This window comes from Marmota flaviventris, chromosome 20 (assembly GCF_047511675.1).
Source record: "Marmota flaviventris isolate mMarFla1 chromosome 20, mMarFla1.hap1, whole genome shotgun sequence".
Classification (NCBI taxonomy): domain Eukaryota; kingdom Metazoa; phylum Chordata; class Mammalia; order Rodentia; family Sciuridae; genus Marmota; species Marmota flaviventris.
Genome location: NC_092517.1, coordinates 20,545,000 through 20,564,988, shown reverse-complemented (window position 1 = coordinate 20,564,988; position 19,989 = coordinate 20,545,000). Strand labels below are relative to the sequence as shown.

Below are 19,989 nucleotides of genomic sequence, written 5' to 3'. Positions count from 1 at the left end.
ATGGAACCCAGGGGTACCTACCCACTAAGCCCCGTCCCCAGCCCTTTTTTAATTTTATTTAGAGACAGGGTCTCGCTGAGTTGCTGAGGCTGGCCTCCACCTTGTGATCCTCCTGCCTCAGCCTCCCCAGCCACTGGGATGACAGATGTGGGCCACCGCGCCTGACTGCTTTGGGTTTTCAAGTGGCACTTGGGACTATATAGAGTCACTGACTTCCTTTTACACACACACACACACACACACACTGTCACCTCTTGTGCTTACTGCACTGCTCACTGGTAATGGAACCAGCTTGGTAAATAATAGACCCTCAATAAATATTTGTCCAGTTAATGAAAGAGACGAGTGGAACTGCGAGGGACTGGGCACAGCGCTCTTTAGTTCATGTCATTCATCTCTGCGTGCCTTTCTTGAATGTTTATTTCTAGATGTGTTGCAAGTTAAAGTACACTTTTTTTGGGGCGGGGGGAGTGCTGGGCATTGAACCCAGGGCCTTGCGCATGCGAGGTGACGCTCTACCAACTGAGCTGTGTTCCTAACCCGATCGTTGCATTTTTTAAAGATTCTTACTGGTTCTTTTTAGATGCACGCGACAGTAGAGTGCATTTGGACAAATTGTGCACGCGCGGAGTGTGACTTGTTCTAATGGGGGTCCATTCCTGTGGCTGGACCTGCTGTGGGGTGTCCCTGGTCGTGGGTTCCTCTGTGAACATGGGAAAGCGAGGTCCCATTCATTCCCCTGTCCCCTCCCCTCCCTTTAGGCCCCTGCGTCTCATCCAATGCACTGCTCCCCGCCATTGTGGCCAACCGTCCCGCGTCACAGTCAGCACAGCGCTCAGGGACACAGATGGATGGTAGGTGTCTTCTGAGGACGCAGAGGCGGAGGACGCTGGGTCCCACAGGAAGGTGCTGTGGGTGGGACCTCGTCCTCTGCTGGCACTAGGGACCCAGGGTCATGGTGACAGGGTAGGGTTGGAGCAGCTAGTGGGCGTGGGCAAGGAGGCCATCAAGAGTCCCCTGCTGGGAGCCTGAGTTTGCTCAGGACAGATTCCTGAGGGACTCCAGGGTCCCCCACACCCACGGGCGGAGGAGGCAGGTCACCCGATTGTCCGGGCTCCAGAGCTGGACATGAGGTCGGAGCCAGTGCCCTGCGGGAGATCTGAGGGTCTGAGGAGGACAAGAAGCGCAGGTCACCCTGCCGCAAAAGAGCAGTGTCCAGCGAACAGGAGCCGGGCGTCCAGGCAGGGCCAGGGCTGAGGCCAGAGAGAAGGGCGGGGGACAGGGCACGGCTGTGGGGGGCTTTGGAGCGTCACCATCTCAGATAGGGCGCCCTGGGGGCCGAGGGGGGCTCCGGGCTGACCCTGGCCTGTGCGCCTCGTCTGACATAAAGCAAGGGCAGGTCAGGAAGGGAGGACACTCACACACTCACACTCACACAGTCACACACTCACACTCATACTCACACACACTCATGATCACACACACACTCAAACACACACATTCATACTCCACTCACTCTCGACACACTCACACTCTGACACACATTTATAATCACACTCACACACTCACGCTCTCACACACGCTCAAACACACACTCATACTCACACATACTCATAATCACAGTCTCACACACACAGTCACACAAACACACCCTCACACACTCATACAGTCACACCTCAGACACACAAACACACACACACACTCAGACTCACTCATACACATACACTCATAATCACACTCACACATATACACTCACACACTCATCCTGACATACACATTCATAATTACAGTCACACACACTCACGCTCTCACACACATTCAAACACACACATACACACACAGTCACACACACTCATAATCAGTCTCACACACAGTCACACACACTCATACTCAGTCACATAGTCACACCTCACACACATTCAGACTCACTCATACACACACTCATACACTCATAATCACTCATACACACACACTCAGACTCACACACTCATTCTGACACATTCATAATCACACTGACACACACACTCTCACACAGTCACACACACTCTCATACTCACACACTCTCAGTCACATACACACTCATACTCACACTCATAATCACACATACTGACACACATTCATAATAACACTCACTCATACACTCACGCTCTCACACAAACACACTCATACTCACACATACTTACAGTCACTCACTCACAATCACAGTCTCACACACACACAGTCATACACTCACACACTCATACTCAGTCACACGTCAAACACACACATTCAGACTCATACTCATATACACACTCATACACTCATAATCACACTCACACATACACACACACTCAGACTCACACACTCACTCTGACACACACATTCATAATCACTCATACACTCACACTCTCACACACCCTCAAACACACACTTGTGCTCACACACACACTCATAATCACACACACTCTCACACAGTCACAGTCACACTCACTCTCAAACACACACACTCACTCAAACATACTCATACACACACTCATACGCTCGTAATCACACACACTCACACTCACACTCTGACACACTCACACTCACACTCACACTGATAATCTGGACCTGTTTAGGAAGCCTCACTCTGCTCCTTCCCTCTCGAGCCTGGCTGTTTCCACGTGAGCAGCTCCACACCGACCGCCCATCGCCTCCCCTGCCCTGGGAACCCGCGTTCCGCGAGCTTCCAGAAGCTCCGGCTAATTAGGCTGCGAGATTCCGGGGCCCCGGCTGACCAGGCCTGGCCGTGCGGACAGCGCCTTGGCAGGGACGCGCCTTCTGCAATCTGCTCTCGGGCTCTGGGGCTTCCCGGCCTTGGCCCTGGCCCTGGCCCTGGCCTGTGTCCAGCGGCCCCCATTTGCCAGCGTCCCTCCTGCGCCCCGCACAGCCAGGATTCTGGGCTTGGCTGCTTCTCTGCAGGGCCATCTCCCTGCATCGGCACCGCGTTCCGCTCCCGTGGCTTTTGATTCGATGCTTTTCTTCCTGGGGGACCCCTGGGCACCCGGGACCTGTGTGGGAGTCCCCCGGAGCTGTGGCCAGAGCGTGCTCTCGTGGCCAGGAAGGGAGGACACTCACACTCACACTCACACAGTCACACACTCACACTCACACACACTGATGATCACACACACACTCAAACACCCAGGGCAGGATCTGCCTGGCTCAGCCTCAGTTTCCTCCCCTTGACCTTCCAGTTGTCCTCGAGCCCTCCAGGATCTGCCTGCTGGACAGTCCCCCCACAGGGCCCGGCAGAGGAAGGCCGCTGCACCTGGTGAGCAGCCGCGTCCCTGTTGGGTCTGAGTTCTGGGGACACTGCTGGAGGACCCAGAGCCTGGTGCCCGGGATGCTTCCTTCCTCCCCAAAGCGTTTGGCCCAATGCCCCCACTTTGGGATGAAGATTCCAAATTCCTGACTCCCACCTAAGTCCTCGGACTCTTCCTGGCCACGCCTCAGTGTCCCCCTTCCCTGCTTGTGCCCTTGGCTGTGCCCAGCGGCGTTCCACATCAGCCGGCCAGCTCCCCTAGGGACAGACGGGCTCAGCAAACCCTCTCCCCTCATAAGTCGACCACTGCGCCCTGAGTGCTTCTGACTGTCCCCAGCTACTCAGGGACTTTGCATCGAAGACCGCTGTGTGCCAGGGACCGTGACCCACCCTGCGGCCCACGCATGCCCAGAAGAGGCTGGAGCCACCTCTGTGGACTGGCCCTCCCCAGGGAGACGCCCGTCAGTCCCCTCAGACGGCTGCTGGCTCCTGTGGGTCCGAGTGGGGGATGTTTGTGGAGTTGTGCAAACACTAACGGGGCGTGACCGCGGCCACCCTGTTCCCAGCATTCTTTGTGCATGACCTCATTCCCAGCCCGCCATGTCCTAGGAAGGACCTCCTGTCACCCTCCTCCCTTTTACACAGAGGTGCTGACAGGTGCCTGCAGGGACACTGGGAGGGGCTTCCCAACCCCACCACAGTCTGAGCCCCTGGCCCACGCGTGCCTGTCACCACTGCCCCCTGGGCTACCTGCCATTATTCTTAGAATGCACCTTAATTGTCTTTCTGGTTACACATACATCCGGGAACGCTTGGATCCCCTTTAGACTCTTTTTTTTGGGGGGTGGGTAACAGGGGAGTGAACTCAGGAGCACTCAAGTTGCTGAGGCTGGCCTCCACTTTGTGATCCTCCTGCCTCAGCCTCCCGAGCCTCTGGGAGGACAGGTGTGCAGCACTGTGCTCGGCTACAGGCTTTCCTCGTTCAGTGAGGGGACAGCAGGGCAGGTTTGTATTTTTCCTGTCCAGGGCTAAGGGTGGAGCCCGTCTCCCCAGTTAGGCCTCGGGAGGCGCGACCCCTGGTTCTGTAGAGGAACCCTGGCACCCCGCGAGTTGCTGGGGACTCTCCCGAAGGGCATGGCAGTGAATCCGCCCTGAGTGACGGCGTCTCAGGATCCTGAGTGACGACTTGCAGGTGCTCCTCTTCTCCCCGGGACAGCCTCCTCCTCCGCCCTGCACACAGCCGCCCCTCCTCCCCTCCTCCAGCTGCTCGGTGCACATCTGAAGGCGCAAGGCCTGATCTCCATTAATTAAATCTGCCATTAAAAATTAAATAACGTGAGGAGGAAGGTGCGAGTGTTATCTCTGTGGGTTTCAAAAGTCACAGTGTTTCTTCAATTACTTTGCAAGCGGTTTCCATATTTCAGACCGTCTGATTTCTCCAAGGGCCTGGATTTGCAAGATCAAAAGAGAGCACGAGGGTGAGGGCAGCACGGCGGGCAGCTGGGGGGGACGGGAACTGGCGGAAGAGGAGACTGGCCTGCTGTCCTGGGCCAGGGCAGGAGCGGCGAGCCATGAGCGCAGGGCAGAGAGAGAAGCCTGAGCGTTGGGGTGTGTGGTGTGATGGCCGGTGCAAGGGCAAGCGCCCGTCCATGGGCCTGGAGGATGGTGACTGTGGGGCTCGAGCCCTGGAAGACACACACCTAAGCCAAGAGCTGGGTTCCTGGCTTACTGCGTCCCTACGTCTGCGTGAGGTGTTGTGGGGGATAGAGTCTAAGGGGGAGGCAGGCACAGTGATGCACATCTGTCATCCCAGCCGCTCAGGAGGCTGAGGCAGGAGGATCATAAGGTGGAGGCCAGCCTCAGCCACTGAGTGAGGCCCTAAGCAACTCAGCGAGACCCTGTCTCTAAATAAGATATAAAGAGGGCTGGGGACAGGGCTCAGGGGTTGAGTGCCCCTGGGTTCCATCCCTGGTACCAAAAAAATTATAATAATACACTATTTGACCCAAGGACTCGGCTTCTAGAATGTTCCCTTAGATGTACTCACATGTGCACCAAGTCCTAGGTGCCGGCAGGTTCCTCTGAGCACAGTTGTGGTGGTGGGGAACACAGGTGGCCTGGGACGTCTCTGCCATGCAGAGACACTGATTTGTTTGTGCATCTGTGTGTGTGTTTCTGGGGCTGGGGACGGACCCAGGGCCTCGTGCACACTGGCCAAGGACTCTGTGCGGAGGGACCCCAGCCCAGAAAGGTTCATTCAGAGGGAAAACAGGTAAGGGCCCTGGGAAGTGAAAAATGACTCAGGACACGTCACCTGCTGTGGTGTCGGGGACATCTGGGCCCTGGGCAGGCTGGCTGCGCAGTGTGCCCACCAGGGCCCAGGGGACTTGCTGGCGGGGCACTCAGAGGAAGAAGGGCAGGCTGGGCACCAGCTGACCAGGAGGCCCGCCCTTGCTCGGTGCCCTCTGCCCTCCTGTCCTTGTCCTTTAAGCCACAGGAGTTAATAACTTCTCAAAAACACTGTAAAGAACAAGATCAGGCCCTGGCGCTGGGTCCAGCTGCCAAGAGGACCATCTGGCCCTGGTCCCCTTGTTACGGTGACGCTGTGTTGTGTGCAGACCCCACGAGCCCAGGGAGCGGGCTGCTGTTGTGTTGGGGTCCCCTGGCCCCGAGAGGCTTCTCAGGATGAGCCTGTTGGTGGCCAGGCCTAGTCGCCCTCTTGTAGTAGTGACCCATGGAGTGACCTTGTCCCCAAAGAGGGCGGGACACGTGGTCCCCTCCAGCAAGATCGGGTGGGGGGGCCTGTGGGTGGGGGCTGGTGAACAGAGGAAGCCAGCACCGTGCTCCCCAGTCGTGGGCGGGAGGACTTCCTGTACCCGGGGTGGCGGTCCCCAGGTCCCCGCAGCGGGGTCGGCTCCACAGTGGCGGTCCCCAGGTCCCCAGGTCCCCACAGCGGGGCCGAGAGGAGGGGAGTTTCACTGAGTCATTCTGAGAAACAATAGAGGAAGTTGCTGTGGGGACATCGCGGCCACTTCTTGGCCTGTGGGTACTTCCGATGACAAATCTAGCTGACCACAGGTCACTCCGAGCTTGCAGTCTAACTCGGCTGCGGCCAGACTGTCCCTGGTGGCACAAAATCCAGAACAAGGCCTCTGGGCATCTCCTGCTAGCCAGGCCCCGTCCAGACCCCGGGTCTCCCTTCCAGAGGGACGTCAGCAGGTGCCCGGGCCTGACACCAAGGGGCCCCATGGATGTGACAAGCCACAGGAAGTGAGGGGTTTAGCCAAAGAGAAGGCTTGAGCGAGTCTGTGGGAAAGGACACAGGCAGGATCTGCAGAGGGACTTGGGATGAGCCACGTGTCAGTGGCAGAAAAGGCCGGGCCTCATCATAGAAGGCTGTGCTGGGCGGAGTGGGTGCTGAGCGCCAGCCCATCCCTGAGCCACCCTGGGAAGTAGATGGCACCTGTCTTGCAGTTTAGCAAACAAGGCTCAGAGGAATTAAGGGGCTTATCCCAAGACCACAGGCAGCACATCCTGAGTGAAGGTGAAAATGTGGGTCTGTGGGGGCCCACGCCCGTCATCCCAACAGCTCGGGAGGCTGAGGCAGGAGGACCGCAAGGTGGAGGCCAGCCTCAGCCACTTAGTGAGGCCCTAAGCAGCTCAGGGAGACCCTGTCTCTAAATAAAATATATAATGGGCTGGGGACAGGGCTCAGGGGTCGAGGGCCCCTGGGTTCAATCCCTGGTGCCCAAAGATAATATATGTGGCTCCTCTGTGTCCTCACCTCTGCCGAGGACACCCAGGGTTGGCTGAGGCAAGATCAGTGTCTCTGGGTTTGAACCTGATTCCCAGAAGCCCTGGCTCGGGGCCCCTTGGAATCCCACAGACCTGCATCCAAGTGGCCTCCCTAGTCCCCACCCAGGGCCTGTCCTCAGGGGCCCCCTCCCCATGGACCTCCCGGGCAGCAGTGGGACAGTCCCCAGAGCGTCTGGTTCCCGCCCAGACCCGTCCTCCTCGCCCAGGGAGCCCGGGCAGTGCCCACCACCCACCTGTGGCCCCCGGGACCCTGCGTGGCTGCTACTGTGGCCCCTGGCCTCTCGCTGTCTGAGGATGGCTGTCCCCGGGCCCTCACAGGCCTCCTGCCCCTGACCGGTGGCCCAGGGCTGCCAAGGGTCTGGCCGCAGCCTGACCCCGTGTGGCATGGCTGTGGCCTTCATCACCCGCCCTGGGGAGAGGTGGCCGCTGTGGCCGCTCCCTGCCCGCCCCACAGGCCCGCCTGGCCTGGCCCGGCTGCAGGGCTGCATTCTGGAGCCTGCTTCCTGTGGGAGCCAGCGTCACGGCCTGGCCTCTGCTGCCCACGCGTCTGCTCCTTAAAGATAGTGAAGCTGGGGCTGGGGCCGGGGCTCCGTGGCAGAGCGCTGGCCTGGCGCACACGGGGCACTGAGTTCGATCCTCAGCACCATATAAATAAATGAAATAAAGGCATCGTGTCCATTTACGACTAAAACTTTTAAAAACTTTTTTAAAAAGCCACAGTGAATATACCAGGCAGGGTGGCCCACATCCCAGTGGCTCAGGAGGCTGAGGCAGGAGGATGGCAAGGTGGAGGCCAGCCTCAGCCACTGAGCAAGGCCCTCAGCAACTCAGCGAGACCCTGTCTCTAAATAAGAAAAAGGGCTGGGGACGGGGCTTGGGGACACATGAGAAGATAGTGAAGGTCCCAGGTTTGGGGGCCGCACGGCCTCTGCCAGACTCCTCGGCCTGCCTCGGGAGCAGCCATCGAGGGCACACACAGGCATGCGCGTGGCCGGGTGCCAGGAGGGCTTCCTTTACCAGAGCAGGTGGCAGCAGGTTGGGCTCATGGGCCGAGGGGGGCCACCCTGACGAGAGGCTCCTGCCGCCTCTGTATTCTAGAATGTTCCAAGGCAGCGGTGAGCCCTGCAGCCCGAGCTGTGGACTAATCACCCTTCAGCTTTGGTGCTGGTCGGGGAATCGGCATCTGTCCATCTGTGACGCAGCGCCCTCTTGTCCCGGGTCGGCACGGGAGCCCGGGGACTGGAGTGTCACTGAGCAGGCCTGTCCTTGTCTTCCAGAACACCGAGATGTACGAGCTGTCGTCGCAGCAGTTCCACGAGGCCGCGACCAAGGCGGAGAGCGCCATCAGGTGAGCGCTGCTTCTCTGGGACCCGGCCTGCCCCGTGCGTCCCTCGGGTGGCCTGACGCCTGGCACCTCCGGCCTGGCCTCCCTTTTCTCTGATGACAGGCAGCCATCTGTCCCGCACTGTCCCCTGGACCCCCGCAGCCATTGGTCATCAGTCGTTGGCCACATCTGCTGGCAGTCCTTCCTGCTCTTGGCAGGTGACAGTGGGGGGACGCAGACCGACCCCTGTCTGACAGCTGGCGCCGTTGGTGTGGGCTCGCGGCCAGGGGCTCAGGCAGGGACACTGCCAGGCTCTCCTGACCCTCTGCCGATGGAGGAAGCCCTGGGGTTTTTCTCATGGCCCCAAAGTCAACTCCTTCACTCCTGATTCCCGTAAGGCACCTCTGGCTTGGTGACACGCAGGACGGGCCACACTGAACTCCCAGGGAGCTGAGGCTGCTGCCAGCGCCCCTCCCTCCCCAGGGTGAGCCGACTTGTGACAATGACACAGAGTTGGGCACCGTGTGCACACCTGACGTCTCTGCAGCTGGGGAGGCTGAGGCAGGAGGACCGCAAGGTGGAGGCCAGCCTCAGCCACAGCGAGGCCCTGAGCCACTCAGCGAGACCCTGTCTCTAAATAAAATCTAAAAAGGGGCTGGGGAGGGGGCTCAGAGATCGGGGTCCCTGGGTGCCATCCCTGGGACCAAAAAAGTAATGGCTGCGGACAGCCCTGAGGGGAGCCAGGAGGAAGGACTGTGAGGACCGAGACGTCACCAGACAGACCCCAGGGAACAGGAGAGGACGGGAAAGAGCCCCAGGACTTGTTCCTGAGCAGGAGACACTTGAAGCGAGGTGGCATGAGGACAGGTCTGGGGACAGGGAACAGTTGTCCGGGATTCTGTGTCCCAGCCAGGACCAGGCCGAGGCCCGGCTCAGCAGGGCACGGGGACGGGGACGAGGAGAGGGGCTTGGAGAACGCGGGACCCAGGGACGGAGGGCCGGGCCGGCTGTGTGCCACCCTCCTGCGGGCACCACTGTCGGGGGCAGCGGGCCTGTTGGGAAGGGTCCCTCCTCCATGTCAGGCTGGGCCTGGGTACAGATGGGGGAGGGGCAGCCACATCAAAGGGGACATGGGGCCCAAAGTGGCCGCCAGGCAGCCTGGAGCAGAGCAGGAGCCGCTGGGGAATCGCCCTGTGTCATCACAGGCAGTCCCTCCTCCCCTCTGCAGGCAGGGTGGGGACAAGGTGCTGTCACCCAGAGGGAAGCCGAGGGGCCATGTACTGAGCCCCGTGAGGCCCCTGTTCTGGCCTGTCACCTGCTGGTGGTCACCTGCTCCATGAAGAGTTGAGGCTGCGGCTGGAGAGGCCGGACACCTGCCTCACTTGGTCACTGTCACAGAGGTGCTGTAGCCTAGGTCTTAATGTCCCCAAGGGCCCACATGTCGAAGGATGGCTTCCAGCCCCAGGCAGTGCTGGCAGGTGGTGGGACCTCTGGGAGTTAGGATCCAGCAGGAGGAAGTCAAGTCACTGGGGATGGGCCTTCCAAGGGCACCCTGTCCCCACCCTGTCCCCACCCTGATTCTCTGCTTTCCCTCGGCCATGAAGGAACTGGCCTCTGTCACAAGCCCCTCCATGACAGGCTGGGCTGCCTCAGGGCCCAATAACAGACCCGTCGGCCATGGACTAAAACCTCTGAAACCGCGAACCAAAGAAACCTTTCTTCTTTTTAAGTAGATTTCCTCGGGCACTTTGTCACAGTGACAGAAAGCTGACACAGCTGCTGCTGTACTGGAGCTGGGGTCCCATTTCGCTCCGACCGCTCCAGAGCCATGTTCTTCCTGTGTCTATGTCAGCTCTGCCCCCTGAAGGCCCTTTCTACACAGAAACTAGGCAGCAGGGGACACTGGGAGCCGCCTGGAGTCACACAGACTTGGCTCGGACTCAGCCCTCCACTCACAGGGTCTATGATCCTGGGTGAGTCACTCCACTTCTGCAGGCCACCGCTTCCTCCCCTAACAACGGACAGGACATCCTCAGCCGGTGGTGACCGCTGACTGTGGACCCCAAGAACCTAATCCCCAGGGTGACAGTATCAGGAATGGGGCTTTGGCCACGTGAGGAGGTTTTGAGGTGGAGCCCTCGCAGTGGGATTTGTGTCCTTATAAGGGGACCCAGAGAGCTCCCTGTGTCCCTCCATCCTGTGGAGACAGAGGGAAGGTGCCACCCGTGCCCAGGGAGCAGGCCCATACCCTGCCTCTCTCTGCCAGCGACTTGCTCTCGGCTTCGGAACTGAGAAGCAGGTGCCCCCCGGGCATGCGCCACCTCATCTGCAGCCCCAGAGGCTCCCACACTGTCACCCACGGTGGCTGTCATCTGAATGGCTTTCTCAGGACTCACTTGGTGTGAACAGACTGGATACATAAGTCGAGTTTCCAGAATACTCTGCCTTTTCCCAAAGAGCGATCAGGGAGCAGCGCACAGTCAGACACTGTTTCCCTTAAATATCCAGGGGAGTCTCTGGGCGGGTTCTTGGATCAGCAGATGATTGTAAATGTCACAGAAAGAAACGCCAACTACTGGCAGCGGTGACACAGGCAGCTCTCTTCCAAGACAGTGGAGCATCTTTTAGCAGCTTTGAGTCAACCGAGCGGTTACTCCGCTGGTAAACTGTGTGTCCGTGTTTTCATTCATCAACTCACACACACACACATAGAGCGCCTGCTGTTTGCCACGCACCATGCTAGGCCCTGGAGACACGGTAATGAATACGACTCCTCCGGTCCCCACCAGCAGAAGCGCAGAGCACTCGGGGGACAATTGATTATCGTCATGAGCCCTGGGAAGGAAAAAAGTGTGAGTTAAACAGTCGACGTCAATCCCCATGTCATGTGTGACCACAGAGAACCAATAAAAAGGCACATACCACTCCAGGCACACGCCTGTCATCCCAGGGACTCGGGAGAATGAGGCAGAGGAGCCCAGGTTCAAAGCCAGCCTAAGCGACTTCGCAAGACCTTGTCTCAAAATAAAGCAAAATACAGTTTAAAAAGGTGGTGAACATCGCTCAGAGGTAGAGCACGGGTTCAGTGTGCCCTGAGTTCAAAAAGAAAAAAAGAGACCCCTCAGAGGAACCCGAACTCTGGACAGAGTAACACCTGCAATTCAGAAGTTGGCCAGAAGAGAGGAGGAAACGCATTTAGTAAGTTTCAGGCTGTGCAAAGGCCCTGGGGCAGGTGATTCACGTTATCCAAAGAAGTGAAAGGACATGGCCTCGGGCCCACAGGACAGTTTTGAAATGATATCTTGGTCATCATAAACTCAGAAATGTTCTGATTTTCATTCTGATTTCTTGGCAATGTTCCAGTTACCCTTTGGTGACTGATCTCCAGTTGCACCTGCTGTGATTAGAGAAAATGCTGTCGATTCCTGGGAACTTTCTAGAACCCGGCTTTGTCCTGCCTTGGCCCACCTGCTCTGTGATCTGTCACCAGGGGCAGCAGTCTGTGTCCACCAGCAAAGCCACTCGGTCACATTTGCATTTCCTGTCTTTACTCATCTATCAGCTTCCTGTTCCCAAGATCGAATCCCACCCCACCAACGGCTTCTCTCAGGGTGGCTTTGCTGGAAATTCTGTTTTTAATCGTCTAGAAACATCTTTACTCCCCTTCATCATCGAAGGCTGGAGCAGTCATTTCTTTCAGGTGTTTAAAGATGTCACCAGCCTCATCCTGGGTTCCTGACCTTCTCTGGGGACACCAGCAATACAGATCCTCTCTCCTTCCCTTTTTGGGGTTCAAGCCTTGGAGTTTCGTCAGTTCTAGAAATTTCTCAGCCATTATCTCTTCAGATAATGCCCGCCCTGTGTTCTCTTTCCCTCTCTCTGGGATTCTAGTTTCATGTATTAGTGTGTGTGTGTGTGTCTCTCTCTCTCTCTCTCTCTCTTTTTCTTTTATAAAGATCCCCGTGCCATGGCCCACACTTGTATTGATCTTGCAGCCCCTGGTCCCCTCTTGATGGTAAAAGTTTGCCTTAAGCCTATTTATTGTGCTCCGAATTTCAGTTATTTGAAGGTCTTTCTTTTCTTTCCTCCCATTATAGACGTTCCATTGCTTTTCTTACATTTTCTCTTCCAAGTTTCCCAGTCTCTGGTGAAATTCTGCTTTTTGCTGTCCATTTTCCTGAGCGTTTTAATCTCAGTTATTTAGAGTCATCTCGGGGTCCGTTTCTGGGCCCTTTCTGCCCCACTCGCCCTGTGCCCCATCTTTGTGTGCCTGGTGATTCCTGATGAATGCCAGGCACGGTACGGAGGAGGTACACAGGCCCTGGTGACATTCCCCTTCCCTGTTCTTGGTGGCTTCCTGGATAAAGGTAGGTCACTCTGCTCCCGTCAGGGACCCAGCTGACTGTGGCTTGCCCTAGGGTGTGACCTTCCACGACTTCTCTCTCTTGGTGAGCTCTAAACCACGATTTTCATTCCGCAGCCCACTGAGCCTCTTGAAAGTTCCATTTGGCCTTCCCCTGGTCTTTTAGATGACTTCCTGGCCTCTTGCCTAGAGGAGATCCAGTGTTTAAAAAAGAGAAAACACAGCTCAGGAGGCTGAGACAGGAGGATGGCAAGTTGGAGGCCAGCCTCAGCAACTCAGCGAGACCCTGTCTCTAAATAAAATATAAAAAATGGCTTTAAGAATGACCACTCACTTGCTAGGGCTCCCTCTCTTCATGATCTTGGCCTTCAGGTCCTAGCACTTGGCCCTTAGATGCTATAAGTAGTTGTTTGGTTTTTTTTTTTGGTATTTGGGGGGTACCAGGATTGAACTCAGGGACACTCAACCCCTGAGCCCCGTCCCCAGCCCTGTTTTGTATTTTATTTAGAGACAGGGTCTCCCTGAGTTGCTTAGGGCCTCACTTTGGCTGAGGCTGGCCTCCACCTTGTGATCCTCCTGCCTCAGCCTCCCGAGCCACTGGGGTGCCAGGCATGCGCCACTGCGCCAGGCTGCTGATGTTTTATTTTCTTCCCCAACCTAACTTCTCCGCACTTCCAGGGGAGGACATAGGTCTTCCCCAAGCTTGGAAGCAGAGATCCTCACTGAGCTCTTGAGGAACAATTGGACTTCTCCAAGAAGTCAAAGGGCCACTCAAGACAGAGCAACCAGTACCCAAGCAGAGTCAGCTGGACTGTTCCTTTTAGCAGCTGGGGTGTGGCTGGCCCAGGAGCATCTCCTGCCTTTTCTTGGGTCCCCAAGTTTCACCAAGGCCTGGACCCAGCCCGGTGTTGCACAAGCTGCCTGTCACCATGGGGGCCTCCTGTTTGGGCAGAATCGCATCAGGGAACTGGACACGAGTACCCAAGTCTGTCTGTCCAGGAGCACACCGTCCACCTCCAGCAGCACAGCAGGCCACATGGCTCAGATTTTCCTGAAGGAAGAGATCGAGACCCAGGGGGACATCCTGCATTTCTCATGTCCTGTCTATTTTTCATGACAGCCATCAGCCCTCTTCCTGTGGGATTCATTGAGAGCCTCGGCTTCTCCCTGTCAGGAAACTTGTCGGAGCCCTCCAGCCCCACGGAGAGCCAGCCCTCAAAGAGCCGGGAACAATTGGGTGAAGGAAGAAGGTCATTAACTGCTTCCTGAGGCTGAGTCACCAACCTCCAAGGACTTTGATCCAAAGAGCTGTGATAAGTGTGGATGTAGAGGCCGGACTCGGCCTGATCCTCCACCCTCCTGGGAGGTCAGACTCTCTGCAAAAATGGTGGCAGCCCTGTCTGGACCCACCTGAGAGACTAAAAAATGCTGACACACCCCGGAGCCTCCCAGTCTGCATCTACTTTAGTGAGCTGATGGCTGAAGCCCATGAAAACAATAGGCGTCTATTTGAGGCCCAAATGGAACGGCCTTCTAAACATTCTTTGATCCAGATAACATTCAGAGATGCTCCTCTCTCTCACTTCTCTGTTTAGTTAACCTCAGATAACCTTTGGAAAGACATTTCTATTCCAAACTGCTGAGGAATGAACTTAGGGAGGCTCTCAGCAACTCAGCGAGACCCTGTCCCTAAATAAAATATTAAAAAGGGCTGGGGACGGGGCTCAGTGGGTCAGCACCCCTGGGTTCAATCCCCAGGACCAAAAAAGAAAAAAATAACTCTGAGGTTTGAGCTGACGGACCAGCTCTTTGAGAAGCTGACCAGTCAGAACCCACTTAATGCATTTATTTGACCAGACAGAATTCAGTGGAGACATTTCTAGAAGAAGAAGTTGGCAGCACTGTGATGCGGGGCGGTTTCAGGATACCTGTTTCCATGTGCACAAGAAACTCCCAGGGCAGATCCAGCGCCGTCCCTGCGGCCCAGATGTGAGAACCAAAGTAAACTTGCTGACTTGTAAACTGTCAAACAAAGTAAACTTGTCCTGGTCTGGGAAATACAGACCAGGGTGGTGCCTTCTTCAGTCAGGAGCAAAGATTCCATGATCCGCCGTGGGAGTGGCAGGCTGCGCTGGGCGTGGGTCTGTATGCGTCCAAGCTTGTCCTTCTGCACCCTGCCAAGATCCATATCTCCCTCAGAAATGTCCAGGGCAAGGATTGAGCTTCTTGCAGATCAGCTGAGTGGCTGAGTCGCTCAGTGCTGCAAGCTGAGTGACTTGAGTTGCTCAGTGCTGCAGGCTGAGTCGCTCAGTGCTGTAGGCCGAGTGGCTGAGTTGCTCAGTGCTGGAATCTGGGTGGCTGAGTCGCTCAGTGCTAGAGGCTAAGTCGCTCAGTGCTGCAGACTGAGTGACTGAGTTGCTCAGTGCTGCAGGCCTAGTGGCTGAGTTGCTCAGTGCTGAAGGCCAAGTGGCTGAGTTGCTCAGTGCTGGAGTCTGGGTGGCCAAGTCGCTCCGTGCTGGAGGCTGGATAGCCGAGTTACTTAGTGCTAGAGGCTGGATAGCCAAGTCGCTCAGTGCTGGAGGCTGGATAGCCAACTTGCTCAGTGCTGGAGGCTGAGTAGCTGAGTCGCTCAGTACTGGGGGGTGAATGGCTGAGTCGCTCAGTGCTGCAGGCCTAGTGGCTGAGGTTGCTCAGTGCTGCAGGCCGAGTGGCTGAGTCACTCAGTGCTGAAGGCTGGATAGCTGAGTCACTCAGTGCTGGAGGTTGACTGGCTAAGTCGCTCATTGCTGGAGGCCGAGTCATTCAGTGATGGAGGCTGGATAGCCAAGTTGCTCAGTGCTGGAGGCTGAGTTGCTCAGTGCTGCAGGCTGAGTTGCTTAGTGCTGCAGGCTAAGTGACTGAGTTGCTCAGTGCTAGAGGCCTAGTGGCTGAGTCACTCAGTGCTGAAATCTGGGTAGCCAAGTCGCTCAGTGCTGGAGGCTGAGTGGCTGAGTCGCTTGGTGCTGGAGGCTGAGTGGTTATGTCGTTCAGTGCTGCAGGCTGAGTCGCTCAGTGCTGTCTCTGCACAACCCGGTTGTTTTCCTTAGCCTGTAGCCCATCGTGTGTGGGGCAGGGGACCCTCTGAGCTGCAGGTCCCTGCAGGCTGCACCCGTAGGACTGCTGGCCGAGGGGTGCCTAGAAGACCCAGGGGGAGCCCGTGACCGGCACAGGTGGGCGTGTGGGTGGGATGACGAGGCCAGCTGCGGGCCTCTGCTCCGGGCCTCTGCTCCATCCTGTATCCCCACAGCTGTCCCCCGCAGCCTTGCAGGGGTCCTGGGCATGGCCTCCGGCCTCCTCCTTGGCTCTAGGCTCCCAAGATCCAGGGGAAGCGGCCACCTCCCTGGTCCCCGGGCCAGGTGCGTCCTGACAATGACGGTGTCCGCCCTGGGCCTCTCGCCGTTAGCCCTGACTGCAGAAGAGAGGCCCGTGCAGCCTCCACCTGCGCACCTCCTGGTTCTTTCCAGAGCGATCTCCCTCCTTCCCTTCCAGATGAGGCTCACTTTCCAAACTCCAACCCAAGCATCTTTGCTGCTGACCGATGGCCCCATCCAGAGGCCACTGCTATCCCCTACTTATCTCTGCATCCCAGGACCCGGCCGTGACAGATGGGCACCAAGCGCGGGAGTCAGGGCAGGGACCCACCCCCGGGCTGTTGGGGTCTCCTGTGGCACAGCACTTAGCAGGGCTCGTGCAGAAGATGTCGCAAGGCAATGCCCAGCACTTAGTAAGTACTCAATAAACGGGAGGGCTTCTGACTCAGGAACTCACAGGTCAGTGAGAGACGGGAGCAAGGGAAAGTCCCAAGGCCCCTGCCAACAGGGACACACGCTGGCCTCTGGGCAGACCAGGAGTAGGAAAAGGGTCCAGGGGACAACTGTAGCTTTATCTGCATGGAAATGTACGTACGAGAGCCAGCCAGTGGCCCACGCCTGTCACCCCAGCGACTTGGGAGGCTGAGGCAGGAGGATCGCAAGGTGGAGGCCAGCCTCAGCCACTTAGCTAGACCCTGGCTCTAAAATAAATACCAGAAAAGGCTGGGCAGGTGGCTCGGTGGCTCAGCACCCCTGAGCTCAGTCCCTGGTACCAAAAGAAAAAACCTGTGTGTGAGGCGGGTCCCTGGTGAACCCCTTAATGCCACGAACTCTGTGGGTCAGAATGTCCTCGGGCCGCCGTGTCCTGCTCCAAAGGGATCTCACCTGGACGTTTGACCGGCTGCGACACCCATGAGTGCGACTCCAGGTGAGGCCAGCACAGCTGAGCCTGGGGTCCCTACGAGGACCTTGGGGCACAAGAGCAGCGCCTGGGTGCTGGCGTGTGGGTGGGACGCTCCAGGGCCAGCGTCTGGCCTTCCTTAGGGCCCAGCTGGCCTCCTGTCCCCCACGTCACCAGGGACACCTTGAGACGGGGAACTTCGAGCACTCCATGTTCTGCCGTCAGGTTGACCCAAAGCTCCCAAGAGGAAGTGCTGCTGGATGTGCCGGGGTGAAGGCTGGAGCCTTGAAGTGCAGCTATAACAACTTAAGGCAGATCTAGAGCAGAACTTCCTGACGGGCCGTGAGAGATCATGATGTTGTTACTAAAGGAAGCCACAGAGCCTGCGTCATGCCGTGGAGATGTTCAGGGGAAGCGACTGCGTTTCTCTGGCCCCAAGTGTGGTGTCGCTGGCCCTCCTCCCCTGCAGTGTCACCAACCACAGAAGGGCCACTTCCTACGCCCCCACGTTTGGCATTTTGTCCCTGCCCCTCCTGGGTGGCAGGCAGTGGCCTCTGTGTTTCTCCCAGGAAGAGTTGCTGTAGTGGGGAACAGAGAGGCCTCTCCACCTAGTGACTCGCTCCAGTAACCCCTGCAGTGACACCCGGGCCACTGTCCCCAGCAGGCAGTCGTGGAGAGCCTGGACTACGTTTGCGGCATGACCTTGCTTCCTGCTTTATAAATGACGGTGGACCAGTCAGGTACCGTGGCCCGCAATCCCAGCAACTCAGGAGGCTGAGGCAGGAGGATCGCAAGGTGGAGGCCAGCCTCAGCCACTCAGCGAGGCCATGAACAGCTCAGTGAGACCCTGTCTCTAAATAAAATCTTAAAAGGGCTGGGGACGGGGCTCAGGGGTCACATGTCCCTGAGTTCAAATCTCAGTACCAAAAACAGGAGTGGGGGGGTCGTGTAGGGGCTTCCTGACCAAGGCCCAGGAGATGAGCCCAGCAAGAGCGCCTGAGGGTTGTCCACTGTCCCCACCAACGCTGGGGGCCACCAGCACCTGAGTGGAGGGGCTGAGGAGGCCATCTGAGAGCCGTTGGAGGTGGCAGGCCCAGTTTAGGGCTGCGGGTCTCCCCAGGGCCCAGGTCATGCCCTTTAGCCAAGGCCCAGCTGAGTGGGTTCCAAGGGTGGCAGCCGTCACACAGCCTCCCCGGGCCACTCTGGCCTCAGCCTGGTGCGTGCTCAGTGCTCAGAGATCCATGACTCAAAAACGGAGCTTAGAGACGACAATCTGTTAATCCCCTCCCTCCACAAAGACGAAATGGCACTTCATTCCCAACTCTATTAATGGACTCACTTTGGGAATAAAGCCAGCGTCCCCAAAGGCGGGAGCCGGGGCTCTTTTGCTTTGTGACACTTTTGTTTTGCTCTGAGTGTTACATTGAGATCAGCGTCTGCGGATGAGACGTTATTACAGGCCAGTCTTTCTTCTTTTTCTAGTCGGCAGGGAGGTTCTCAGAGTTGCTTTTCCACAGTTCCGCTACCTTCCCGGCCACGGTCCTCTCCCTGGGGTGCAGTTGGGGTTCCGCCCGTGGAAGGAGATTCTAAATGCACCTTTCACTTCCGTTCTGGACCCTCGGTGACTCTGTAGCACCGACTGCCAGCCTCATCAGCCGGTCTCTGATCTCATGAGGCTGATGGCTCACGGCCCACGCCTGGCCTCCCAGGGGCTCGGGAGGCTGAGGCAGGAGGATCGCCAGGTGGAGGCCAGCCTCAGCCACTGAGCCAGGCCCTGAGCAGCTCAGCGAGACCCTGTCTCTAAATACAATATAGAAAGGGCTGGGGACGGGGCTCCGTGGCCCAGGGACCCCAAGTTCAATCCCTGGGACAAAAAATGAAAATGAAAACAGGAAAGACTCGGGCCTCAGGTGCCCACCCACAGGACCAGGTCAGGTGGACGTGCCCCAGACACCCTCTCTTCTCGATGCCCCCGGCCCTGCGTGCCACTCCAAGTGAACCCCAGGAGGATCTGCGTCCCTGGGATTCCCACGAAGACCCCAGCTCATGGGCTTCCATTGACCCCCCTGGAAAAGACAGGCGAGGACAGACTGTCCAGTGAAGGAAGGGCGAGCCTTGTCACCTCTCCTGGAGCTGACCCCGCCTGGGTGGGCCGGGCCAGGACCCCATCTTCAAGAGGAGGAAGCCGAGTGAGCCGCTGTTTCACCCTCTGGGTCGGTGGCCGCTCATAGAATCGCCCAGAACCATCTAGAACCTTCTAGAACCTTCTAGATCCTTCTAGATCCCAGGAGGCCCGGAACCAACATTGTCTCCAGCAACTGCGCCGAGCCCCAGATCCGCTGCCAAAGTGCTTGTGTCCCGCCAACAAATTAATCACTTCCCTGGGAAGTCCCCCTGGGGAAGGCTACAATGTCACCCGGCCTCTGGATTGCCTTGAGTGGCCTCTGGGGACACAGGAGATCTGCCGCACTGAGGAGCCCCCACCTGGCTCCTCCCAGGGTCAGCGCGCAGAGAGCGTCCTCCGGGCCTTGGGTCTGGAGAGCAGCCGGAGGCCCTGGGAGACTGTCCCCCAGCCTGCGGGTGGGCAGTGACCTGTCCCTCACGGGCACCTGCCTTCCTACAGCCTGCAGCCCTGTGCCCGCCCCAGGCCACAGATCTGGACCTGCTCGTCAGGTGGGGACAGGGGGCCTGGAAGTCTCTGCTCCTTATGCCCAACAGACCCAGCGCAGGTGACAGATGTGACTGTGGCCCCTGCTCCTACCCTCCAGAGAGCCCGGGTGGGTCCCCTGTCTGAGGAGCTCTTTGGCACTGGCACCAAAAGGGACTGGCCCTTGTGGGGGGCTCCTGCCCTGGGTGACGCCTGGGGAGCAGCCCTGGGCTGTAGTCAGGAGGACGTGCCCATATCCTAGACAGCAGGGCCTTGTCCTCCTCTGTCCCCGTGCAGCTGGGCTC

The 19,989-nt window shown here is 57.7% G+C and overlaps 1 protein-coding gene across 1 annotated transcript in view; it reads left to right on the top strand.

The window, feature by feature from the left end:
- The window catches only part of Chchd6 (coiled-coil-helix-coiled-coil-helix domain containing 6), a 180,345-nt gene that overhangs the window by 149,294 nt on the left and 11,062 nt on the right, over nt 1-19,989 (top strand). Inside the window, exon 6 of the mRNA XM_027954480.3 lies at nt 8,377-8,447. Within this exon, the coding sequence (XP_027810281.3) occupies nt 8,377-8,447 (71 nt within the window). The remainder of the gene's footprint in view (nt 1-8,376; nt 8,448-19,989) is intronic.